The sequence below is a fragment of the Kogia breviceps genome, chromosome 14, assembly GCF_026419965.1.
Source record: "Kogia breviceps isolate mKogBre1 chromosome 14, mKogBre1 haplotype 1, whole genome shotgun sequence".
In the NCBI taxonomy this organism is placed as follows: Eukaryota; Metazoa; Chordata; class Mammalia; order Artiodactyla; family Physeteridae; genus Kogia; species Kogia breviceps.
The window spans coordinates 55,974,829-56,002,287 of record NC_081323.1 but is presented as its reverse complement, the minus strand read 5'-3'; the positions used below and the strand labels follow the sequence as shown (position 1 = coordinate 56,002,287).

At 44.2% G+C, this 27,459-nt stretch overlaps 1 protein-coding gene across 2 annotated transcripts in view; it reads left to right on the top strand.

The window, feature by feature from the left end:
• Positions 1-658: 658 nt before the first annotated feature.
• The window catches only part of CREBBP (CREB binding protein), a 132,872-nt gene continuing 106,071 nt past the window's right edge, over positions 659-27,459 (top strand). Inside the window, exons 1-2 of one of the 2 annotated variants that reach the window (XM_067013924.1) lie at positions 659-841; positions 24,976-25,688. In XM_067013924.1, coding sequence (XP_066870025.1) covers positions 757-841; positions 24,976-25,688 — 798 coding nt within the window. In that variant the 5' untranslated portion in view covers positions 659-756. The remainder of the gene's footprint in view (positions 842-24,975; positions 25,689-27,459) is intronic. The other variant, XM_059037418.2, reaches the window with a different exon arrangement.

The window sequence follows — 27,459 nt, the reverse complement described above, 5'->3', positions numbered from 1 at the left end:
CCCGCTCCGCCCGGCCGGCCCGCTCCGCCCGGCCCTCGGCGCCCGCTCCGGCGGCCCCGCTCGCCTCTCGGCTCGGCCTCCCGGAGCCGCGGCGGCGGCGGCGGCGGCGGCGGCGGCAGCGGCGGCGGCGGCGGCGGCGGAACGGGGGGTGGGGGGGCCGCGGCGGCGGCGGCGGCGGCGGCCCCGCTTCGCGCATTGTTTTTCCTCACGGCGGCGGCGGCGGCGGCGGGCCGCGGGCGGGGAGCGGAGCCCGGAGCCCCCCGGTCGTCGGGCCGCGAGCGAATTAATTAAGTGGGGCGCGGGGGGGGGGGAGCGAGGCGGAGGCGCGGCGGCGGCACCATGTTCCCGGGGACTGCCTGAGCCGCCCGGCCGGGCGCCGTCGCTGCCAGCCGGGCCCGGGGGCACCGCCGGGCTGCCGGGGCGCCCCCGCCGCGGAGTGTCGCGCTCGGGAGGCGGGCAGGGGATGAGGGGGCCGCGGCCGGCGGCGGCGGCGGCGGCGGCGGCGGCCGGGGGCGGGCGGTGAGCGCTGCGGGGCGCTGTTGCTGTGGCTGAGATTTGGCCGCCGCCTCCCCCACCCGGCCCTGCGCCCTCCCTCTCCTTCGGCGCTCGCGCGCGGCTCGCGGCTCGCGCGGCTCGCGCGGCTCGCGGCTCGCTCCTCTCCCCTCGCAGCCGGTCGGGGCTGGCGCCGACCCCCGCCCCAGAGCCCTCTCCGACCCGGCGGCCCGCGCTCGGGGCTGTTTTCGCGAGCAGGTGAAAATGGCCGAAAACTTGCTGGACGGACCGCCCAACCCCAAACGAGCCAAACTCAGCTCGCCCGGCTTCTCGGCGAATGACAGCACAGGTGAGGAGGGGGCCGGGCCGGGGGTAGGGGCCCTGCGGGTCGCTGTCAGCCCCACCCGGAGGTGAGTGCCCCCAGGGGACCCGAACTCAGCGGAGGACCGCGCAGCCCCTTCCCCGGGACCCGCGCCGCAGAGGGGAAGTTTGTCGGAAGACTGTCATGGGGCCCGAGTGGGGCGACACATGCCCGGGTGCGCTCGGATCTCCCGGAGTTGGTGAACCCTCCTCGCGTGGAGACCGAGTGGTACTTCTAGGGAGAAAAAGTAAAGTGGAGCGTGTCTGTTCTGCGTGGTGATTGCGTACGCCTGCCTCTGCCGCCGTGTGTCGACACACGCGTGGCTCTCTGGAGGGATGTCAGCAGAGGGTAGGTTTGCTAGTGAGAAAAGGAAATAGTGCAACCGAGAGGGGACTCGAAGTGTTTTCTGAATTGGTAACACATTCACAAGGCTGAGACCATAAGACATTTCTAGCAGCAGCCAGCCTGTGAGTTACGACTTAGAAGTTACTTGGAATGTGCTCCTTGGGAAAATGCTTAGTAGTTATTTTGAAAACTCTTGTTGCTGGTCACCTAAGTCATTCCATTTTTCACAACCCCATACTTCGTTAGCAAGATGTAATGAAAGTTGCTATGGAGTGTTAAATTTCACGTGGATGACTTCGGAAGAAAGTTAAATAGCAGATTCTTCTGGGCTGCAGTCTCCAAGGGCGCTTGTGTTGTTTTTACAGTGTAGATATATATAAAAAAATTATGTTCGGGAATGTAGGAATTACATTTTTTCCCAAAAAATTTTTTAGCGGGGTACTGAATAAATCATTCTTTTAAGCAGCTTCCCTGGAAACTTTCTTAGGTAATCATATCAGTTACCTAAGAGAAGTATTTTAGTTTTCTGTTCATTTAATAATGCTAGCTGCTTCTGGTCTGGTTCACGGTAGCATTATGAACTAGTTGTATTTCCTCTTTCAGAACTCTCCTTTGCAGTAAAATAAAAACTTGTGCGCTGCTGTGAATGATTTGATTCCCAGCGCAGCTTGTGTTTCTCCACTACGGTCTTGCAGTAGCAGCATTTGAAAATCAGTTTATAATGAATGGGTCCAAATTGAATTATATTGCTGCAGCAATGCCTTCAGATTTTCAGTAGACACAGCTGTTCAGCTTGTGCAAATATTTCTGGGACTGACCACTAGTGTTTTTATACTAGTGGTCTAAAAATCTATTTCTACTGTTGAAACAAAACTTGAATTTTGTGGCTTCAGTTTTAATACAATTCCTAGACTGTTAGTTAAAGTAGAAGTGAGAGAAACAATTTTTTTTAAACAAATCAGTCATAAGAAGATTCTTGTCTGGTTGAAATAAATTTGTTAAACAGTGGGGAGGAATCAGTAAGTCTAACGATATAAATCACTAATAATACTCTTTCTAAAAACTGATAAGGAGTTGAGTTTGATGTTAATTTTGTAAAATTGGCTTATCTGAAGTGAGAAATGTGGGAACAACCAAGATTTAAATGCTCTGATTTTATTGCCTGAAAAAAACTATGATTTTACTGCAGAATAGATCTCCTTTGCTTCATTAATCTTGGCATGTTTGAGTGAAAAATCTTTAATCATATGAAATGTAGATCGTACCAGACAAGTTCAGCCTTGAAGCTTGTCTTTTGAAACTGGTAACTTTTGAATGGCTTTGCAGCTTTTCTGTTGTTGAATGAGGTTATTGTAGATTTTGTTTTATGAAGAAGGACAAATTAGTAACATGACACTTAACAAAAAGGCTTGTCCCACTATATACTTTCAGCTGTTACCAAGATGGTGCCCAAAGGATTGGCTTTTGGGTAGTTCTGTTATTGGATGGTCACATATTTACTTAATGTGCTGCTGATCACAACAAAGTTGATCAGAGAGGATTTTCTACCCTTGACCACATTTTTCCCCTTCTTTTCCAGTTTTGATCCTTGTAAGACATTGGGGCTCTTTTATAAATGTGGAACAAAATCAGTTTTTAACAGTTCTGTTTAAATAATCCAAAGAATAAGTTCACCATCATATTTATGTTGGGTCCTTGGTTGCACATAATCACCATCACATTATTGTGAGAGGGTCTGTTAGCGTGGTGGGCCACGCAACGGGTCATCATTGAGCATGTTAAAAAAAGGTAAAACCTTGTCTCCTATAACTACTAGTCTAAAACAGAGATCTTAAGGATGTATATTAAAGCCAATAAAGGACTAAAGCCAGTTACACCAGTCAAAGAAGTGCAAGCATTTGGTTAGATGGAAAAGTGGGGAGAGACCTGGGAATAACATTCTTGAGAGAGACAACGTCATTTTAGTGAGGGGATATGTGTTTGTGGCTTCTAGGATAAAATTGGTCCAGGCAGAGCAAGGTATGTTCAATGCTCACGTGATAAAATTTGAGGGAGAAGAGCTGAAGGGTTAGGAGGAGGAGGCCTTGGTGGCCTGAGAAACAAGAGTGACTTGGACTGTCACAATGCAGTGCATGTCTCTGGGGACTGGCCTGTGGAGCCATCAGTGTCAGCTGAGTCCCGGGACGGGTGTGTGGGAGGGGCAGAATAGTACACCTGATGCTGGGGCGCTTAACAGCCAGGATACTGCCTGCAGGGCGCTTGTATGTGCGCACACTCCAGTAAGGTAAGGCAGTTACCAGCCAGGATGCTGCCTGCAGGGGGAGCGTGTATGTGCCTGCACTCCAGTGAGGTAAGGCGGCATCTCTGATAAATGTCATTGCCACCAGAGACAGATGGGAGAGATCAGTGCAGGCTGGGGAGGTCAGGGAAGGTTTCTGAGGAGAGCGTGCAGAGCTGACGCAGAAATAGGGAATGTACCCCAAAGGAAGGTAACAAGAGGAAGAAGGAAAAGCAATACTTTTCACCCAACCCCAACCTTTCTTCTGGAGTGGCACAGAATTTGATGGTATCAGATGTTGTTGAAGTAGCATTTTCTTGTTTTACATTGAAGGCGTAAATGCTTTTTTACAAATGTCATCTTCCTTTACTTGGCACCCTTTATGAGAAGTAGGACTTTGTGTTACCAGTGTATATTTAGTTGTGTGTTTTGGAAACTTTTTTATTTAATATGTCCAAATTAAACCAACATATTAGTGTCTTTCAGCAGCAGGGATTCATGATTTAACTGTGGAACAAATAAATATCTAGGCAAGCAGTAGACTTTTTTTGGTCAGCTTTATTGAAGCCAAATTTACATTCAACAGATATACTATAAAAAAGTTTTGTAGGACTGCCTTTTGAAAGTTGAACACAGGTATGTTTCATCCTGTGCTGTATAAATGTCCCTAAGCAGTTGTGGTTACATTTTATACTGTGAATCCCTTTAAGTGCAAGAGAAAACTATATTTAAAGAAACTTGGTGTAAATACCGTTACCAACCAAAATACCTTTTATGGCAAAATGATGACCTTTTAGGTTTACATATAGGAGTGCTTTTCTCCCCATCACCTCAGTTTGGTCCTCACAGCAACCTGTGAGGCAGGAAGGGAAGATACTGTTCCTGCCAATTCCAGGTGAGGAACCAGACTTAAGAAAGGTGATCTGCCCAAAATAACATTAAGGGTAAAAACCAGAATCAAACCTAGATTGTTAAAGTAAATTGATAAATTCATCTTATAAATCTACATCCATAAACATGGAATTTACTTCAGTCATGGACCTGGGAGACTACAGTACTTAGCAAGTTTCAGTAGCATAACTCCAGCAGGTGAATTAAGTCCCTGTAGGGAAAGTTTGTCAGCAGCTATGGAACAGGAGAGTGTTCTTCCTACTAGGGGCCTGGGGTAGGAGCTCCCCCCTCCCTCTCATTCTGGTGCAGCAGGGTGTTATCCAAGGCCTATACTGGTCTTAACGTTCTTGTTTATTGCAGTGGGTAATTGAGGACCAGTTAGGTTATTTCATCTCTTTACTAAGTTCTGGCTAACTAGGAAATGTGAGTTTTTGTAGAGACTTCTAGGGCATTTCATGACTTTGCTTAGCTTTTACTTAGTAGAAAAGTAGGGATTTTTGAATAACTGTGAGAGCGGTGAGACCAGTGGCCTCATTTGAAGTTCCTTGGGGATGGCAGGTAAGTATGAATCCCACCAAGGGTGTCTTCACAGTAGAGCAAAAGACTGAGAATCATTGCTGTTTAAAGCTTGAATTTGATTCTGTAATTCTCAAACGTAATTGAGAATGGCTTGTAAAGGGACTTAGGCTTAATCCTACTATTGGAAGTTGATGCTTACATTGTTAGCCTGTATTTTTACAACTTCTGACTTGTTCTATTGTATTGATAGTTGTGTGACACAGTGATTATTTGGGGCTACATAAGTGCCAGCTTTGTGTTTTTACTTAATGTGTTTGAGAACAAAATAGTTTAAAATGATTTTGCCGAAGTATGCCTTCCCATGTTAAGATGAAATGTTCCTTTTTGTGAGTTTTGAAGATTAGAAAAGCTTGCTTTAAGCCATTTTAGTTCTTGGGGTAACATTAGTGAGGACGCTACCTCTTTATCTCATTCAAACCAGCATTTCAAGTATATTCCAAGGGCATGTGAAGAGATGTTGCTCAACAGAGGTTTTGTGCTCAGAAGAAATTGGGCATAGCCAAGGCACTTTCTTGCGGGCCCTCCCAGCCTTAGTTTGCTGATGGGCTGTGAGGCTCGGAGAGAGGGGCTTGCAGTTTGCACCATTCCCAAATACATGGGTCAGCAAGCTTTTTCTGTAAAGGGTCAGAGGACGTAATTACAGATTTGCAGGCCACATGGTCTCTGCTGCAGCTAACTCAATGCTGCCATTTTGACGTTAAAGCAGCTCTGGACAGTATGTACACGGATGTGTGCAGCTGTGGGATGGTAAAACTAGCAAAACACTCATTTAAAAAACCGGCAGCCAGGTGGTTTGACCCTCATGCTGTGGTTTGTGACCCTGATGTAATGTGGGACTGGTGCTCTGAGGATCCTCAGTTTCCTCTTCTGTGAAGAAGAGAGGATGACCATCCCCATCTCCACGGGTGATGGTGAAGGTGGAATGAGATGCTGTATGAGAAGTGCCTGGTCTGGAGTGAGTGTTCAATGCCTGGTGCCAGCACCGTCCTGACAGGGGAGAATGGGTGCACCCTGGTAGCCACATTTGCTGATGGTTCTGGAAACAGTAGTAGCCATGTATGCGTGTCCACACAGGCACACAAAGCAGGCAGATCTTTTTGTAGTGTAGCACATTCAGCATATAGCCAGGAGTTCTTTAATCAATACTATTGATTTTTGCCTCCATTTTCAATTGTATATTTTTGTAGGAACATGATGGCCATGAAATTTTAAAATTGCAAAAACTTAAGCAGTATGGTATGTTCTGAAAATTCTTACTAATTTTGAAGTGTGTTTCATGGACTGTTTAAGCAGCAAACAAATATGTGAGTCTGTTTCTTTACTGTGTATATTACAGTTCAGTCTGAGGTACCCCTTGTGCAGTAGCAGTGTACAAAGGATTCTGGTGATGCCTTCAAGTAGCTTAGAACTGTGTTGACAGATAAGACATAGAGGCAAAACTTGAGAAAAGAATATAAAATGCAATCAAGTGCCCAAATGCATGAGTCAGAAAGGGCAATTGAAGAAGACTTCATTTATTCACCCAGTGTTTACTGAATGCCCCATGTGCATAAGCCCAGGGCTGGGTGTCCAAGTGGGGGTGGCACCTGAGGCAGGGCCTTAGTGCTCCTGTTCTATGGTGACCCCTGGGCTTCTCTCACTGAGCCAGAGCAAGGAGCCAGGCAGTTGGGGAAGTCTGCTGGGTTTCTGTGCCTTATATGTGTTGGGAAAAGCACTCTGGCTACTCAGAGAGTTTCATCTCCGTGGGTGTGATCTCAGCCCATGGCTTGCATCTAGTCCTCTCAGGTTGTCCTAGATGGTCTCTCAGAAGCTCACAGACTCCTGGCCACGCCCTCTGGTTTCCAGCACGTGTGCCCAGTGTTCCCTGAGCCCACTCTGAGGCCTTTCCTTAGTGGCGCATCCCTCATCAGAAGACTGTCCCATGCCTGATGGGCTCCCCTGGTCTGCTGTGGCATCCACAGCTCTTGCATAAATTGGGGGAAGGGATGCCATACTTTCCCAATTCAGTCTAAGCTTAGCTTTCATGATTGTCACATTGCAGCAGGTCACTGATGCAGGAAGTCAGTGCTTGCACCAGTGTCTGTTGGGGGCTTTTGCATGTTCATCTTTCTGTGGGGGCTGTGATTTGCTGACAGTAGTGCCAGAAAAGAGCCATGTGCAAGGTTGCCCAGCTCGAGCTTTGACTTGAAGAGATGTGAATCACAGATTGGGGTGGGAGGGTATCTTTAGGAAAGGCATGGAAGTAAGCAAAAGTGTCCCCCCCCCCAAGTTCTTAGACAATATGCAGAATGTTGCTGACTTTGAAAAAATCTGCCTTCAGGGTGTTTTCTTGCTCTAAATTTGGGAAGTAAGGCTATTTTTGAGCTCTATGTCTAGAAGTCAAATTCCTTTCTTTTAAAACCTTACCCTTAGAAAGACCTTGGATATCATCCCGTGTAATGTTTTCCCCCATGTTTCATTTCCATCAATCAAAAGAATGTTTAGTTGAACCATCACTAAGAATAGTAAAATCTAATGCTAAAGAAATTTTCACTTGGTTAAACCCGACTTTCCTATTTCTAGATGTCCCGTCTGCTGCTGTTCCAAGATCTCTTAATTTGCCAGTCTTTCTAATACATTTGTGTATATAGTAGGTGTTTCTTAATAGTTGTAGCTGTTTAACGGGATTATACAATTCTGTTGTAAAGCAAAATCCTTTTTTTAGATTTATTTTAATTAATTTATTTGTTTTTGGCTGCATTGGGTCATTGTTGCTGTGCTCAGGCTTTCTCTAGTTGCGGTAAGCAGGGGCTACTCTTTGTTGCGGTGTGCAGACTTCTCATTGCGGTAGCTTCTCCTGTTGTGGAGTACGGGCTCTAGGCCCGTGGGCTTTAGTAGTTGTGGTTCGCAGGCTCAGTAGTTGTGGTGCCTGGGTTCAGTTGCTCCACGGCATGTGGGATCTTCCCGGACCAGGGCTCGAACCCATCTCCCCTGCATTGACAGGTGGATTCTTTTTTAAAAAAATTTATTTATTTAATTTATTATTGGCTGTGTTGGGTCTTCGTTGCTGCGCGCTGGCTATCGCTAATTGTGGCGAGCTGGGGCTTCTCTTGTTGCAGAGCACGGGCTCTAGGCACACGGGCTTCAGTAGTTGTGGCTCGTGGGCTCTAGAGCACAGTCTCGGCAGTTGTGGCACACGGGCCTAGTTGCTTTGGGGCATGTGGGATCCTCCCGGACCAGGGCTCGAACCCGTGTCCCCTGCATTGGCAGGCGGATTCTTAACCACTGCGCCACCAGGGAAGCCCCTGGCAGGTGGCTTCTTAACCACTGTGCCACCAGGGAAGTCCCGCAAAATATTTTTATATTTCAAAAGCTTCCCTTTGCACTGCCCCCAAATATTTTGAATTTTCCTTATAAAAACTGTACCATCTATATGTGTTTTAATTTTGTACTTAGAATAACCAATGAAATAGCAAGAAAAATAAGCTACTGTTTCTTCTGATAGCCTGTAGAGTGAGGCTTGAACAATATTTGAATAAAGTGGATTTTGGTATTTGATAACAAACTGAATGATAACACTCAGGAACTATAGAAATATATCAAATAATTGGGATTTTCTTTGACAGTTATGGACTGTATGCATTTGACCCAGTTCCTTTGGATTAAAATATTCTGAGTGTTTGTCACTTGATTAAAAGTAGAACCTTCTAACCATGACTCAGAGTTGAAGGAAATGTCAGAGCTTTTTATACTGAGATATAGGTAGTGAGGAAGGAGTCTGGCCTCCACTCAGTGGACACTGGATCTCAGCTTCCAGCTCATCAGCTCTGTACCTTGGGACAATGACTTTACATTAGAACTTCGCTGGGGAGGGTGGTTCTCATCTCTAAAAGGGATTTTTTTCCTCCCTAGAATTTTCCATTTCTTCTCACTTTAGTTAGCTTTGCATATTGGGCTCCTGTGGTTTCTGGCATATAGCTGGTTGCAGTGGCTATTATTATTGTATCATTGTGTGGGAAAGTACTAGACATCACCTACTCTTGGGCTGGTGAGGATGAGGCTGATGTAGGTGAGGGGTCTGACCCAGAACCAGATCCATGGACGTTTCTTGCTGAGTACACAGGAAGGTGCTTCCCCTTCCTGTTCCATGTAGAGCACCAGGGCTGGTGCAGTCTTAGTACCAGCTTGCAAAGGAATGAATTAGAGGCTGTGATTCAGGAATCCCACAAAACGGGTGGGTAGGAGTTTGACACACTTTAGTCAGTCTGTGTTTGAAGTTAAAAACTGTTCTTTGTTGAAAAATTGAAGTCTAAACGGAACTGTTTTTCCTGTATTGTTTCAGTACAGGGGCTTGATTTAGGTTAGGACTTAGTGAAAAGGGAAAAGTGAACATGGAGAAGCTATAAAAATGGTCTTTCTTTTTTAGGGAACAGAGTTAGGGGAGAAAATGGCCTTTGAATCACTATCCAGTTTAGTCAGATTAATTGGTTGAAAGAAAGAGCAGTGAAATTTAATTTCCTCTTTGATTCATCTCCCACTGACCTTGAAAGGAATGGATTCAGCTCCTCCCTGTATTGTGGGGATTTTCTCTTTCTACAGATTCTATAATAGGAAGTTGATTCAGTTGGAATTTACTGTTTTTCCAGTCTCCTAGATATTTTAGGTGTGGTGATTTATGGATTTTGCTAGTAAAAATTGCCCCATGGTGGACAAAGAATTTTTGCCCCTAACATTAAATCTTATTTACATTTTATTTAATCAGTAATTTTTATTGAAAGTAACGAGGCATAAAGTATTGATAGATTTCTGTGTTATTTTGGTTGTGCCTTTACTGCTCTTGGGATTGGTTTTTGTTTGAAGAGCACAACCTGCCCAGAGTTGAACTTCTCTTAAAAATCTCTTGAGAAAATCATATTGAAAGATAATTGAGTGTTTTAGCTCACACTGGTGACTTTCTCAAACTTTGAAAGTTAAGGAAAAACAGGTTCCTTCTCAGTGGTGAGAGTGAGTTTGGACGTTTCCTTTGTTTGAAACGCTTGTGTTCTCCTGATACTAAGTCCAGCTGAACTTTCTGTGGTGATGGCCATGTTCTAGACCCACACTCCCAGTACTGGATCCTCTAGGCTCTTGTGGCTAGTGAGTACTTGAACTGTTACTAATGTGAGTCAGGAGCTACATTTTAAATTGTATTTAATTGTAATTAATGTAAATGTTAATAGCCACATGTGGCTGTTGGCTGCTGTGTTGGACAGCATAGCCCTGAGTACATTTACTTACCTCATTTGTCTAGAGTGTTCTTTATGACCTAAAGGGCAAAGTCCCTTTAAAGGGACCAACTTGTAAAGATGGAAAGCATTTTCAAAAATACTCATTGGTGGGCTTCCCTGGTGGCTCAGTGGTTGAGAGTCCGCCTGCCGATGTAGGTGACACGGGTTTGTGCCCCGGTCTGGGAAGATCCCACATGCCACGGAGTGGCTGGGCCCCGCATACCGCAAAAAAAAAAAAAAAAAAAAAAAAAAAAAAAAAAAAAAAAAAAAAAAAAGAAAAGAAAAGAAAAAAAATACTCATTGGTTTAGATATAGGATTTTTCAGTCATGTAGAAAATATTTGTTACACTGTGATGTCAGTCCTGGAGATCTAGTGTGGTGGGGACACAGCAGGTCCAGGGTCTGCCTTCATGGGAGACAGCTGTAGTCAGCTGTCACCGAGTACCTTGGAGAGGAGGTCCATGATTGGGGCATAGGATAGAGTCTTTTCTTAAGGGTCTTGGAAGGCCTTCTGGGAGAGGTGACTGAGACCTGAGGATGAACAGGAGTCGGGGTGAGGTGCTATTCCAGGCATAGGGAACAGCATAAACAGCAAGTGTGGAGGTCTGGAGGTATACACTTCGGAGCGTGTAAGCTTTTTGCAAAAAGTCAGTTTTGTTTTTGTTTTACATTCCACAGGCTACCATTTAGAGGCAGCGTGGTCTTGCCTCTTAGATGTGGACACTGCTGGTGTGCTGTGCTGAGAAGTTGGGTGGACCTGAGCTCTAGTCTCACCTCTACCACTATTTATCTATTCTTTTATTCAACAAATATTAAAACGCTTATATAATTCAAATTATTTATATGTGCTTATTATGTGTGGGATACTCCTAGGCTGTGGTGATATCAGTGGGGGCCCTGTGTTCTTGGAACTCAGTGCAGTGGTGTGGGCAGGCAGTCCAGCAGTCCCACCAAAGCCTGTCTATTTGTGAACTGAAATCAGTGTTGTGATGGGAAGGAACCAGATGCTTCAGGCTGGGTGGTCAGGGAAACTTCTTAGAGGAAGGGCACTGGAGCTCATTGCAGGACAGACTAGCAGGGGGAGTCAGGCTGGGTGTCTGAAGGCAAGATAAAGTCATGGAGAGCCTGCAGTGTCTGACCAGGGAGTCCAGACCATCCTTTTAGAGCTTAAAAAACAATACAAAATTTTAGAAGCCCATCACATCCAGGGTAATTGGAGGAAGTGACTGTGATTTGTTCTCCAGATGCTATATCATCTTTTTCCAAGGTATGTTTTTCCATCTAAGTTCATACCTGCAGGGAGAGTTGACAACTGCCTTCTGTCTCCCCAAGCCCTGTTTGTGGGAGGAAAAAGACCCCACAAAAAGCAGCTTAAGAATCAGAACTACAGTTGGCCCTTGAACAATGTGGGGGTTAGGGGCGCCAACCCTCCCTGCAGTCAAAAATCCACATATAACTTAACCTCTGTATACCGGTTTCTCCGTATTCTTGGGACCTCCCTATGCGGTTCCTCTGTATCCTCAGATCAACCAACCACAGATCGTGTAGTACTATGGTATTTACTATTGAAAAAAAAAATCTGTGTATAAGTGGACCTGTGCAGTTCAAACCCTTGTTCAAGGGTCAGCTGTAGTGTTCTTATTAAGATATTAGGAAATTTTTGTACCAACAGGTAATTCTTTAAAAAGTTAGTGTTTTTTTTTTTTTTTAATTCTTTTGACTGGGTGACGTGTTCATAGGGTTCCAAAAAGTACAAAAGACTTTAGTGAAAAGCCTTCCTTTCCTGTTTACGGAGTCACCCAGTTCCCCTCCCCACAGGCGACTAGTGTTTCTTGTATATCATGCTAGACATATGCTGTGTATGTAAGCACATGCCATCTCTTTTTACTCCTTCTTCCCAAAGTGACATGTTATATATGTTGTTCCACTATAGGTGCATTTCAGACTGATAAATATCTCAGAGCTGTAGGAAGTAGTAATATTTGAAGAGCAGGCTTCATTCTAAAAATCCTTTTTTTTTTTTTCAATGGTAAAATGTTTTGGTGCTGTACTTAAATAACACAGAATGATTTTTGTGTTTCTGCTACACTTTGTAAATAGGAAGAATTGAAGTTCTAAAAAGTAATTTCATCTTGAAGAGTATTAGAGGTTTTGTTACTGTCATCATGTTGCACATCATGTGACTATGGTTCACACCAAAGTTCTGTTTATGGTTTCCCAGCTTCTGGAAAAGATTCTTTAAACCTTTGGTTTTTATTAACCAACTTATTAGTTGACATACAAATGTCTGTAGCTTAACAACCTACTTGTACACCAAGTACAATAGATAAGGTAAAAATCAGTCTCTTGCTTGGTAGGATTTCTAAGAATATTCATGTTAATTCCAGACCTTTTTATTAATTTAGTTAATTAATCTAGATATTGCAGAACACTAAAGGTGACCCAGAAGTCCTTCAGAAGAGGAGTAGCTGAGTCCTTTGCCATTGTAAATCTGGGGAGGGAGAGTGATGGGTATTTAAGATGGAAGATAAGTTTGAGAATCGTTAAATAAAAAGTCAGGATGGAGAACAGAAAAGATAATTAGATCCTTTTTAGAGGTAAAAAGATATATACTGATGTGTCCTTAGGGTATTTTCAGAAGGAAATCCCTGAAAATTGTTTTCCTTGGGAGTGGGGGGCTGAGGGCTCTCCACTTTCACTTTTATAGTCTTCCAAATGCTTTTTTAAAAAAACATAAATATATTATTTTTAAAACAAAAAACTGGGCTTCCCTGATGGCACAGTGGTTGAGAGTGTGCCTGCCAATACAGGGGACATGGGTTCGAGCCCTGGTCTGGGAGGATCCCACATGCCATGGCATAGCTGGGCCTGTGTGCCACACTGCTGAGTCCACGTGCCACAACTACTGATCCTGCGCACTGCAACTGCTGAGGCCCGGGCGCCTGGAGCCCATGCTCTGCAACGAGAGGCCACCGCAGTGAGGGGCCCACACACCGCAAAGAAGAGTGTCCCCCACTCGCCGCAACTAGGGAAGGCCCGAGCGCAGCAACGAAGACCCAATGCAGCCAAAAATAAATTAAATAAATAATAAATTTAAAAATTAAAAAAAAAAAACTAGTTTAAAAGTAAATCAGATTTGAAGCAAAACATCTTTAGTGTTTGTGGTTAGAGGAATCTGTTAAATGGTGAGAACTGGAGTTTTGTTTAATTCCTATTGCAAAACCTTTAGACCTCTAGCAAGAATGATTTGAATAAAGTGTAAATTAACTTAGAGGTGTCGTCCAAAAATGGGAAAATATGATTGTGTGTTAGTATGGTGTGCAGTCATCACTTCCTTTGTCACAAGCTCTGATTTTTAACAGTCTTTTTTTTTTTTGGAAACATCTTTATTGGAGTATAATTGCTTTACAATGTTGTGTTAGTTTCTGCTGTATAACAAAGTGAATCAGCTATATGTATACATATATCACCATATTCCCTCCCTTTTGCACCTCCCTCCCATCCTTGCTATCCCACGCCTCTAGGTGGTCACAGAGCACAGAGCTGATCTCCCTGTGCTATGCACCTGCTTCCCACTAGCTAGCTATTTACATTTGGTAGCGTACATATGTCAATGCTACTCTCTCACTTCGTCCCAGCTTACCCTTCCCCCTCCCTGTGTCCTCAAGTCCATTCTCTACATCTGCGTCTTTATTCCTGTCCTGCCCCTAGGTTCATCAGAACCATTTTTGTTTTAGATTCCATATATATGTGTTAGCATATGGTATTTGTTTTTCTCTTTCTGACTTACTTCACTGTGTATGACAGATTCTAGGTCCATCCACCTCACTACAAATAACTCAATTTTGTTTCATTTTATGGCTGAGTAATATTCCATTGTATATATGTACCACATCTTCTTTGTCCATTCATCTGTTGATGGACATTTAGATGGGTTCCATGTCCTAGCTATTGTAAATAGTGCTGCAGTGAACATTGTGGTACATGTCTCTTTTTGAATTATGGTTTTCTCAGGGTATATGCCCAGTAGTGGGTAACAGAATCATTTTATTAGAGGTTTCTTCATTGATGTGCTGGAAGCTGCAAGGCCTGACAGCCAACTAATGTTTCTTCAAGTACATTGAAATAATGTCAGCTTTCCTGATGTGAGCAACGTGTACCTTACTACTGCATTGGGTACAAAATATGATATGTAGATTGTCACATTTCTTTAGGGAAAAAATAGTATTTTTGAAAAATCCTTCTTTAAAGTGCTTTTTATTTTCCTGCCTTTTAAGCTCATTTGAATACTAAAAATATTTTAAACTAGTATTGAACCCATTTCAGATTTCATCCTCAAACGTAAACACTCCAACTGGAACCAGGAGCATCTGGAAGCATTCCAGGTATTATCACCTGGGCTGAAGCTAATCACCTGGGCCTGGACACCCCAGGGGCTGCCTTTTAAAAATCAATTTCTGGGCTTCCCTGGTGGCGCAGTGGTTGAGAGTCCGCCTGCCGATGCAGGGGATACGGGTTCGTGCCCCAGTCTGGGAAGATCCCACATGCCGCAGAGCGGCTGGGCCCGTGAGCCATGGCCACTGAGCCTGTGCGTCCGGAACCTGTGCTCCGCAACGGGAGAGGCCACAACAGTGAGAAGCCCGCGTACCACAAAAAAAAATAATAATAAAATAAAATAAAATAAAAATCAATTTCTGGGCTTCCCTGGTGGCACAGTGGTTGAGAGTTGAGAGTCTGCCTGCCGATGCAGGGGACGTGGGTTCGAGCCCGGGTCTGGGAGGATCCCACATGCCGCGGAGCGGATAAGCCCGTGAGCCATGGCCGCTGGGCCTGTGCGTCCGGAGCCTGTGCCCCGCAACGGGAGAGGCCACAATGGTGAGAGGCCCGTGTATCACACACACACAAAAAATAAATAAATAAAAATCACCTTATTTAATTACTGAAACAGGAAGTTCACTCACATGGTTCAAAAATCAGAGGACACAAAGCTGTAGAGTGAGAGTCCCCCTCCTTCCCTGTGCTCTCCTCCAAGGTTTATCTCTTCAAGCAGACAGCCTATTCTTAGCTCCCTTGCCCCCTTCCTGCCTTCTTCTTACTGGAGGCAGCATACTGTCCACGTGGTTATATACCTGTACACAGCAGCACATGGAGAGCTTCCTTATTATCTCTTTCTGTAGTTGCTAGTTTTGTTATGTGAGATGTTGCCATGATTGACTTAACCTGTTTCCAATCTTGACCCCTCACAAACAGTGCTTTAATGAGTAGCTCTGCACAGTTATGTTCTATATCTATAGAACAGATTCCTAAAAGTGGAATTAATGATTAAAAGGAATATGCAGGGCTTCCCTGGTGGCGCAGTGGTTGAGAGTCCGCCTGCCGATGCAGGAGACACGGGTTCGTGCCCTGGTCCGGGAGGATCCCGCGTGCCGCGGAGCGGCTGGGCCCGTGAGCCGTGGCCGCTGGGCCTGTGCGTCCGGAGCCTGTGCTCCGCAACGGGAGAGGCCACGGCAGTGAGAGGCCCGCATACCGCAAAAAAAAAAAAAAAAAAGGAATATGCATTTGTAATTTTGATCATATCATCAAACTGTCCTCCAAGAGCTTGTGTGTTGGTGGATCCTTAAAGCTTTAAAAGCAGCACACTTAAACCCAGCTTAGACATCACTGGATATTTTGTATATTATTAATATAGTTGATAAATAGTCAAGTTATTCTTCAGCTTGTGATTGTCTGTCATTTTGTACCTCTCAGTTGCTTGTGATTTATGTGTAATCTAACGGCATACTTTTTTTTTTTCCCCTTTAAGACTTAATTTTCTTAGAGCACTTTCAGGTTCACAGCAACTCTGAAGGGAAGGTACAGAGATTTCCCATCTATACTCCTTGCCCCCACACATGCACAGCCTCCCCATTATCAGCAGCCCCCACCAGAGTGGTACATTTGATACGGTTGATAAACCTACATTGATGCATCATAATTATCCTGAGTACATAGTTTACCTTAGGGTTCACTCTTGGTTTGTTACATTCTGTGTGTTTGGACAAATGTACAATGGTATTTATCCATCATTATAATATCACACAGTGTATTTTCACTGCCCTAAAAATCCCCTGTATTCCTCCTATTTCTCCCCCAGCTCCCTTCCCCCCCCCGCCCCCCAAAAGAGCAGACTCCTGGCAATTGTTGATTATTTTTACTGTCTCCATAGTTTTGCCTTTTCCAGAATGTCATATAATTGAAATCATGTAGTATTTAGTCTTTTCAGATTGCCTTCTTTCACTTAGTAACATGTATTTCAGGTTCTTCCATGTCTTTTTATGGCCTGATACTCATTTCTTTTTAGTGCTGAATAATATTCCATTGTCTGGATGTTGGTGTACTTTCTGGGCTTCATGCATTCATTTTCCGTTGTGGGCTCTCTGATAGCCCACACACTTCCATATGTTGTACACTGACACCTCTGTGTCCAGAAGAAGGTCTTTCCCCTTCTTCATGACTTGGTGTTGCTGCCTGCCAGCTACAGCTCCCAGCATTTGGGCCAGGGGACCTGGTCTCTGGCTGTCTGCTTGCCTGTACTTACACTGTGGCCAGGTAGTCTGAGGTGGCCCAGCACCTGGGGTTAGGGTGCAGAGGTTGAATCCTAGCTCAGCCCCCACATTCCTCCTCCTCTAGGACTTTTAATTGGGTTGCAGGGTGGCTAGGCAGTGCCTCCCCTGGGTCCCAGTGCCCTTCTCAGCTGTGATGGTGGAGAACAGTGAGCCCCCTTCTACTCCAAACCACCTGGTTGCGTTTCAGGGCTGCTCGGTGGTTTATGGTTGGTTTGGGGGGGTTCCTGCTGTGACAGTACCTTCTTTCCCACTTTTGTCCCAGGAAGGCTTTTCTCCTCCCTTCAGGGCTGAGGGGAGGCAGCACACAAACCACACTTAGGAAACTTTAAATTGTCCTAGCTGTCTGAGAATGGCATCTCCCGGGAACCTCTGAGTCAGATGAGGATAGGAGGCTGGCTGCAATTCCAGGACTCTCCTGATTTAGGATCCAATGTGACAGAGAACTTCCACTCAGCGCTGTCTTATAATCCTTTTATTCAAGTTTCAAGTGAGCCTAGTCCGCCATGCACAGAACAAAGGCCTGAGAGCCGGGACTTACTCCCAGTGAGGAAGGCCTGGGAGGAGGTGGGTTGCCCAGCCAACCCCACTTTGACTCTTAAGCAGATTGTGATCTTAAGGAAGGACTTATTTTTTTGTTCAATGTAAAATCACTGTTCAGAATAAAGTAAAACCCCATTCTGTACTAATTTATGTATCTGCATAAAAGAAGCCTTAATCACAGAAGGTTTTATAAAGAATTTGCTTTTAATTATTTCCTAATAATTGTTGTAAAAAAAATAAAAGATGTCTTTTAGGAACTTGATTAAATGCCTAGGTAAAGTTTATTTGTAATGACATAAATGCCAATAAAACAGTGCATTTTCTTTTTCTTTTCCTTTTCCTTTAAAAAAAATTTAATTCTCCATTGTTGGAGAGTTGTTCCATTATTTATTTGCATAATCTCCAAGAATTTTCAAAGCAAAGTAAGCTTTAATTCTAGTAGAATCGTCAGATTATTAGGGCTTTACTTTACAGAAAAGATGATTGTCAGCACGAACCCTGTACCAGGCACAGGGTGCCAGTCCTTGATGTGTGTGTATCGTTCAATCCTCATAGAACCTTTGGAAGATGGGACAGTGATAGTGATAATAATGACTAATACTTATTGAGCCCTTACTGCATGACAGGCTAAGTGCTGTATACACATTGTGTGATTTAATTCCTTCATCAGTGATCCTAGAGGGAGGTACTATTTTCATTTCCAGTTTAGATCTGAGGAAGCACACATAGGAGGGAGGAGTGAGTGACAGAGATGGACCTGAATTAAGCTCTGGCAGGGTACTTTTCTCACTACCCCAGACTGTGCTTCCTGTGTTGTCAGTATCTAATTAGTAATATATTAATAAATGCACTGAAGAGACCTAGAATGGTCTCCAGGACATCTAAGACTTATAACCCTGTGAAAATGTCTACCATTCTATGGATTCCTCATCTTTAGATCTGAGCTTTTTCAGGATGCATGACCCTTTTTGGGTCAAGTTTTTTGTATCCAGTTTTGACTCAGGAATTAAAAATTCTTCTTGTAAAATTTTCCAGGGTTGATAAGTAAAAGTGCTCAGCTTTTGAAAGATTTAAGAGAAGCATTTAAGTAGTCATGGTTATAGTACAAATAATGCCAAAGAAAATGTAGAGAAATTCTGAAAAAACTTTAAAGAAAGCAGACCTTTTTCACAGGGAATAAGGACTGCAGATAGAAATAGGGGTGAGTGGGGAAGAGAAGATATCTGTGGGAGGGGAGTTTCATACTCAGAAGTAGAGAAACATGAACACAAAACAGTGTCTAAACTCTTAACGTGGGTTATTTCTAACACTACCAGCTCTCGTTCTCCATCATGGCATTTAATCCTTGCATCAACCATAGGATAGAGGGTCATTTGATGCTGAGCTGTAGCCAGAGTGAAATAGACTTGGTTGGTTTTCTGGAAGATAGAGAGGCAGCAGGAAAGAATTGTAAAGAGAAGGATGAGTAGAACAGTGTAACATTTCAAGAAAATTCATTGTTGAATTTTGTTCTTTGTTTCTATTTTAGGAAACTAGTAATAGATGCTAAGATTACTACTGGATATCTTTGGCTAGACAAGTAACTTGTTAAAATTGATATTGTGTATCATCTGTAACTGGCACTCTTCTCTGTAATTCATTCTCTCATTCAGCATGCAGATGTTTGTTGAGGGCCTTCTATATGCTAAGCATTGTATGGCAGGCCCTGGGTAGACAGGATCCCTGCTTTCCAGGTACTTACAGCCTCATGAGTTGTAACAAGAAGTTGATCATATGATTTTAAGACTCATTCATTATGTCTGTAGAGTGTGGAAAAGTTCATACTTCTGGCCAGTATGAGGTGTGATAAACTGGTTTGTACACGTTTTGAGAGAAAAATCAGTTCTGCCAATACAGAGAATTTGGGGCTCCAAATGCAGTTCAAAGGAGAAAATAAGGTATTATGACAGAAAGGAGAATTTAGAAAACCTGAGGGAAGATGTGTTTTCTAGGTGGTTTGTTTAGCTGTTGCATTTGAAAAAAGTCTTTCAAACAAAACTGTTTTCGGATGTTATTGGCTGGACAGATTGAGTCAGTCACTTGCCTGGTATTTGATTTTGTAAGATGAAAAGCTTTTTTCAGCCTACCTGATAGTAGTCCATTCCTTGTTTAAGGTGAAATGCTGACTTCTGATCGTGATGCATAAGAATAGGTCTTGCAGCATGTCTCTCAGTGTTTGGTGTGACCGTCCCCTGGACCAAGGTCTCTGTGTGTGGTCTAGGAGGGAAAGGCCCCTCGTGGTCGCGCGTGATGAAGACCTTCCGTTCCTGAGGCGGGCCAAGTTTGGTTGACTTTCTCCTTCCTAAGCTGCTGCTGTGGGCACCCCATCCTTGCCTGAGTATGGTAGAGACTGGGGAGCTCGTAGCTTCTTTTCTCAGGTCAGCTTAATTGAAAGGGGCTTTCGGGCAGGTCTCTGCGAGACCTGGCAGAGACCAGGGGAGGGAAGAGGTTCAGCACCCCCCCGCCCCGCCAAGTGCCTTCAAACCAAGAAGAGTCATTTGTGGTTCCTCAGGGAGCTGGTGACTGGAGGGTGACTCCCCCAAATGTGTATGTTCTATCTCGAGTTCCTGGATGCAGCCAGGAAGCCCCCGAAGAGAGAGAATTCCTGTTCCCAGCGGTGGCAGTGTGACAGGCTGTCTGTTCGCTGTGTGACAGAGCTCGTCTTCTGCTAAGGGTGAACCCCTGGAAAGTGGGGTGTCCTCGAATCTTGTTCAGCCTCAGCTTTGCTCTCTCCTGGGTCCGTCCCCCAGTGACTTGGTGGAAAGAAAGGAATTTACCTGGGATTGGAAGTGGTGGCGCTCAATCTTGAATTTTAGGAACTTCCGATGATTCAGATTGGTATTACCCAACCTGTGTGTTGGGACACTTGGTGTGTAGAAAGCACAGCTGTGTTATGTTGCAACAGCCTGGCTTTCCTGCTTCACTCTCTTTTATCAATGTTTTGTTTTGAACTAGAGAACAGGAGAAAGTAGTGGTGAGAAAAAGGGTGATGGTGTGGGTATGGATGTGCCTTCCTCAAGCCCTACACAACCCCTTTGGCTATTAAAAAAGCCATACGTCATATATGTGGTTGTAGACAGGTTCATACGTGTTTGGACTGCACAGGTGAGGACATAGCAGAATTTGTCAACCCTTTCTGAGCCCAAACAGCTGTGAGATGTGCTTGTACTGAAACAGGATGAGAAAAAGTGGTTAAGGTGGACTAATTGTGGCAGACTAATAAAAACCAAAACCAAAAGTGAGCACAAGCAGACATAATGCCTGCTACAGCCGTAAAAGGTGCGTGTGCATTTGGACTAGAACAAGACTAAACCATTAAAGAAAATCAGTCAATTTGAGAATGGCAGCATGCTGGGTGAATATTTAAAGGTAAGATAGGGCTTCCCTGGTGGCGCAGTGGTTGAGAATCCGCCTGCCGATGCAGGGGACACGGGTTCGTGCCCTGATCCGGGAAGATCCCACGTGCCGCAGAGCGGCTGGGCCCGTGAGCCATGGCCGCTGAGCCTGTGCGTCCGGAGCCTGCTCTGCAATGGGAGAGGCCACAACAGTGAGAGGCCCGCGTACCGAAAAACAAACAAACAAACAAACAAACAAACAAAAAATAAATAAATAAAGGTAAGATAGTTTTTGTGCAGGATAGAATAAAATAACCAGGATCTGTGGCACAGAGCACTCCTTTCCTGCTTTCATCGTGTAGCCCTGGGTATTACAGTTGAAGGCACAGAGATTAAGCAGTTTGCCCAAAGACACAGGGCTAATTGATTCAGACAGGATTTGAACTCCTGTGTTCCACTTGCGAGTGTTGTTTTTGCATTTCCATTTCCGATTCCAATTCCTAACTGGACTAGAGACCATGTTCTTCTGCATTTACCTGCTCTTGCCCTGGCCTGTCTGCCCTCTCCTAGGAAAAGTGCTTTGGCACTCTTGGGAGAGTCAGTCAGGGGACCGTCAGCAGGTTGTTCCATGCTTTACGTGTACAATATTAGTAGCCCAGTCCCTTCTTCTGGTTTATAGTGCTTGACACCTAATTTCCTCCCCGGCAGATAGGGAAGAAACATGATTTCTATCATAACGGCTTCCATTTTCTAGTTTAAATGAGTTTCATTTTCACGTTCATGGATTAAGAAGCATTACATTAAACACACACATACATTGATTTCTTTTTTAAAAAATTTATTTATTTTTGGCCGCATGGGGTCTTTGTTGCTGTGCATGGGTTTTTCTCTAGTTGCAGTGAGCGGGGGCTACTCTTCGTTGTGGTGACTTTTCTTGTTGCAGAGCACAGACTCTAGGCACACGGGCTTCAGTAGTTGTGGCACGTGGGCTCTAGAGTGCAGGCTCAGTAGTTGTGACACACAGGCACAGTTGCTCCACGGCATGTGGGATCTTCCCAGACCAGGGCTCGAACGCGCGTCCTCTGCATTGGCAGGCGGATTCTTAACCACTGCGCCACCAGGGAAGTCACTGATTTCTTTTTTTTTTATGAGATTATTGAGTAAAAATGTGTGTACATGTGGACAGAGCCTGGAAGGCAACAAACAGAAATGTTAGTTATGTTGGAGTGTTGTTTTCATTTGTTCTTACTTTATTTCATGTGGTCTTTGTGTCTGGAGACCTTAGAGAATCTCCAGGTTCAGGACAATACAATAGCATAAAAGCTGTGGAATAGAACCCACAAAGCCACCTGGAAACACAGGAGCTGGGTTGTCGCCAGCAGCTCACCCTGGTCAGTGGTTCTCTGAGAGGTGTCTGCTGTATCCAGGAGTCGAGTCCTGTTGTCTCTTCATAGTTAAGTGTCCTGTAATCGTGAGGAAGCGACCCCATATGAGGGGCATTCTACAAAACAACTGACCTACCCTCCTCAGAAATCTCAGAGTTATGAAAGACAAGGTGTGAGGAACCTTTCTAGAATAAAGGAGAAGACAAAGACATGACAACTAAGTGTGCTGGGATCCAGAATCAGATTTTGGATCAGGAAAAATAAGTGTGATAAAGGGCATTTTGGGAAACAACTGGCCAGATTTGAGTAAGGGCAATCAGTATATTAAGTATTGTATCAATGTTAAATTTCCTGAATTTTATAAATGTACTATGCTGTGTAAAGGGTGTTCTTAGGAGGCACACAGTAAAGTACTTGGGAGGAAGGGCTCATGGTGTCTGCAGCTACTCTCATAGGTTCTACAAAACAGAGTATGTGTATATCCACTTGCAAGGAGTATCTAGTCCCTTACAGTCAGGCAGGAAGAAATGGGTATGTGTTCGAGGTGGTTTATGAGGCATGTATGTACAGAGAACTCAGGAGGCTGAAAAGGAACTGGTCAGTTCTGCAGGGGCAGCCTACAGAAAGTCTTCATGATCACTGTTTAATCTGAGGGAGGGCTGGACGTGGGGTTTTCTAGACTGAGAGAGCGCACCCAGCTCACGGTATTGTGGCTGGAAGGTAGGAGGTGCATCAGGAGGTGCCTGGGAAAGAAGGTCTGGAAAGTGGGCAGGGGCCACCTACTGATGTGCCGTGTGAAGGAGTTTGAACTTCACAGACATGATGGAGATAAAATGCCTTTAGCTGCAAGTTACCCTAAACTCCAGCTAGAATGGCTTAAATGATAGGAAATGTATTTTCTCTCATTACGAGAAGTCTGAAGATGGGGAGGCTTCCAGAGTTGGATAATTTAGCCTAGAGATGGCTTCATAAACCCAGGTACTTGTATTTTTTCTGCAGCCATCCTTAGTGTGAACAGTGTCTCCTTTCCTGGTTGAAGAGGGTAGCCACAGTCCCATGATGAAATCCAGTGAGGAAAAGAGAGATCTTTTTCTGAGCATCCCTTACCATTAGGAAGGAAAACCTTTTCCAGAACTGTCTTGGTTGACTTGCCTTCAGTTCCCTTAGCTTGGATTGTGTCACCTGGAAGGGGAAGGTGATTGTGGCGGTTCTTGCTCCTTGTCTGAGAAAGTGTTGCCCTTCCTAAAAGGAACATCCCAGCCAGCCAGCCGAGGAGGTTGTTGAGGGAAGCAGTCAGAAGGGTTTGCGCCATGGAGAAAAAGATTTTCAGTTTTCTAAAAGTGGGTGGTGGGAGGGGGAGTGGCTTTAAAAAAATTTTTTTAAAGCCACATGGACACATCACCCCGTTTTACCATTACGACTCTATTTTTGGCATATTACTTTCCAGCTACTGCCCACATACACGTACTTTAGTTCTAATCTTACTCTGTGTGCTATTTTGCGTACAATTTCCATTTGCATGTTTTTACATAACACACATTTTCCTGTATTTGTACAGTGTTCATAATTATTTTAATAGATGTATAGTGTTTTATAGTATTATACAGCAATTTATCAAACCTCTGTTATTGGATAACAGTAATAATAATAGCTAATACTTTCTGAACACTTAGCATACATAGGCACTGTTTTTAAGTGCTTTACATTTATTAATTCATTTAGTCCTCACAACAACCCTATGAGATGTAGTAGCCATTATCACTCCCCAGTTTCTAGATAGGGAAACTGAGGCACAGAAACTCTAACTTAACCAAGGTCACACCGCTAGTAAGTGGGGAGCAAGAAGCAGAGCTGGCATTCAAATGGTGGCAGTATGGGTCTAGAGTTGTAATAATCACTAGGTTAGACTGCCTCTGGGTATTGTTTGCATTTGTTTTGATGTTACAGGTAATTCTATGATGAATGTATTTGTACATATCTTGTCCTTTGTACTTGCATGTATAGCCAGGTTGTTGTAGGTTGGACAGTGCGTGGTCAGTGAGGAACTAGAGATGACATATAATAGGCCACATTAGAGAAGTGTTACTTTGAGAGGGACTGGAAAAAAGGAGTTGCTTTAATTTTCATGCTTGATTACTAGGAAGGATGATCTATTTTGTTTACTGTTTTATCTTCCTTTGTGATACTTAACTGCTTATGTCCGTTGTGCATTTATTCTTGGGATTCATTGTGCTTAGAATCTTTCTGTAAAATTGACCCTTAACCCTTTCTATATAATTCAAGTATTTTTTAAGCTCCTATTTTCTTTTACTTTCAATTATTTTTAGTTTCTGTATATGTCTTTATTTTCATTTCCCGGAGCTTCAGCACTTTGAGAAATCTCATTTTCTGTTAAGGTTGGGGTTTTTTGATAATTTACCTTTTAAATATGTAATCACTTAAGGCTAGGCTTTAATTTCCTCAAATTACTATTCGTCTAACCTGATGCCCAATTACTATTTTACACACATACGTTCTTATAAAGCATTTTAACATCATAATTCAGCTAACTACTTAAATTTCCATTGTTTTCCTTTCATTTGTATATCTGCATTTGCCGTATACTACACTATTTAATTGTTTTAGAATATATGATAAAAATCTATCATTTTAGATAGCCTTCCTCTTATCTGTTTAACTTTCCCTTCTTCAGAATTTGAAAAATATTCTTCCTGTTTTATTTTCCCAAATGAGCTCTCAGATCATTTTGACGTTACTGTTAAGACGTGCTAGTATTCCATGTTAAATGCCCCTTTCGGTTAAGATCATAGTAACATATGACAGTTGGAGAGCTATTATGGTTGCTTAGTTTCTCATTTCTGTTTCTGTTTAATTTCTAGATTTTGGATCATTGTTTGACTTGGAAAATGATCTTCCCGATGAGCTGATCCCCAATGGAGGAGAATTAGGCCTTTTAAACAGTGGGAACCTTGTTCCAGATGCTGCTTCCAAACATAAACAACTGTCAGAGCTTCTGCGAGGAGGCAGCAGCTCTAGTATCAACCCAGGAATAGGAAATGTGAGCGCCAGCAGCCCCGTGCAACAAGGCCTCGGAGGCCAGGCCCAGGGGCAGCCGAACAGTGCGAACATGGCCAGTCTGGGTGCCATGGGCAAGAGCCCTCTGAACCAGGGAGATTCTTCAGCCCCTAGCCTGCCCAAACAGGCAGCCAGCACCTCTGGGCCCACTCCCCCTGCTTCCCAAGCACTGAATCCTCAAGCACAAAAGCAAGTGGGGCTGGTGACCAGCAGCCCTGCCACATCACAGACGGGACCTGGGATCTGCATGAATGCTAATTTTAACCAGACCCACCCAGGCCTCCTCAATAGTAACTCTGGCCATAGTTTAATGAACCCGGCCCAGCAAGGGCAGGCGCAAGTCATGAATGGATCTCTTGGGGCTGCTGGCAGAGGAAGGGGAGCTGGAATGCCATATGCTACTCCGGCCATGCAGGGGGCCGGGAGCAGTGTGCTGGCTGAGACATTAACTCAAGTTTCACCGCAAATGGCTGGTCATGCAGGACTGAACACAGCGCAAGCCGGAGGCATGAGCAAGGTAAGTGAGCTTCAGTGCTTTGAATTCTTCCTACTAACCAGGGGCACATTCCTGTCCTCCTTTAGGCTTTCCTCCTGCCCCTCCCACATGGAAGAGACAGATTTTGTATTTAGTGCCCTTCTTTCCAGGATACAGATCTCTGCCCCATGCCTTTAAAGTGGGAATTGTTGAAGAAGCCAGCAGTAGGCTAGTTTGCACGTCAGACACTTGAAACTTAGGGAATGAGTTCGGACTGATAACCTGTTTTCAGCCTCTGAGGAGAATGTGTGGAAATAGAACCACATGGTTGAAAGAGGCAGCTTCTGCTGGGAATCAGCTTTTTGTTACATCAGTGAATCCGGTAAAGGCTCTTTACCTTCACTTCACGTAGCCGACCGAGTCGTTACTCTTCATGCCTTTCCCTTTTTACAACCAACTGGTGAAGTGTCTTTTGTCACAGTCTACGTTTTACCAACAAAGAAACTAGGTTCCAAGCTGGTCAGCTACCTTCCCGTGGTTAACAGGGAAGAGATAACATGGCAGAGCCAGGGGGCAGCATGGGGCCTCAGGTCCCAGAGGAAACTCAGAGCAAGGGTTTTCAAAGTGGGGCCCCCAAACCAGCAGCATCAGCATCACCTGGGAGCTTGTTAGAAAGTGCAAAGCTACCGACTCCAGATGGTGTGACACCAGTGCAGGGATCAGAGCTCTGCTCCAGGGAAAGGCCTTGCAACTGGTGTGTAGTGTAGGAACTGAATGTGGAGATCAGGGAAGACAGATGCCAGGGTAGATAGGAGACCACTGGGAGAGCGAGAGCTGACAAGGGAAAGAGTGTGGGCTGATCGCACTGGAGCGCCAAACACCGAGATACACTGAGAAAAGGCTTCTCAGCTACAGCCACCAGTGCACCTGTTTCAGGCAGTATTTGGTACAGCAGATTCCAGAACAGTAAAACAGTTTGGGCTGTTCTTTGGATTTGATTAGTCCCAGATGAGGGAAAGGGAGAAATCACAGTAGAGCACAGTTTCCCCACAAGGTTGATGTGAGCATTAGGTGACAGCTGTGAACCCTGTGACTGGCTTAGGTAGGAAGAGGAATTTTTTTCCACTTAAGTAAAGGTGAAGTAATTCCAAACGTTAAAATTGTATTTATCTCTTTTGAAGTGTTATTAAGGGGGAGTATGAACTTAATTTTTAGTTGTCCCTGGCATTTGAAGAGGGGTCTGTGTGTGAATGTGCCTTTTGGAGTTGGATTGAGAAAAGATTTCTGTGGGCTTAGGGTTCATGGATAGATTGATGTTTGTTCCTTCTTAATTCATTCATCACTCTTGTTCACGCTGCCCAGTTACGAAAAACTGTTTTGGAGAATTTAAGTCACATGCAAAAGTAGACACAGGACTCCTGAGTAATCTTAAAAATTATTGAGGGTCCCAAGGAGACTTCTTTAAAACGTGGATATATCTGTCCATATTAGCCACATTAGATACTAAAACAGAATTTTAAAACACAAGCACACATTCCATTAGCCGTTAAGTATAGTGATATCACATGTCACAGAGCCTCTGGAAAACTCCTGTGTGTTCTTGTAAGGGAATGAGAGCAAAAAAGGCAAATAATGTCTTAGTATTATATGAAAATAGTTTTGACCCCTGAAAGGGACTGAGTCCCTCGACCACACTTGGAGAGCCATTGATAGAATATATATATATATATATATTCGTAGAAGTTAGACTTGGCATACCTGAGCACAGTGCCACTTTCACATGTAAATAAGTGATTTCCTCATGTCATCAATG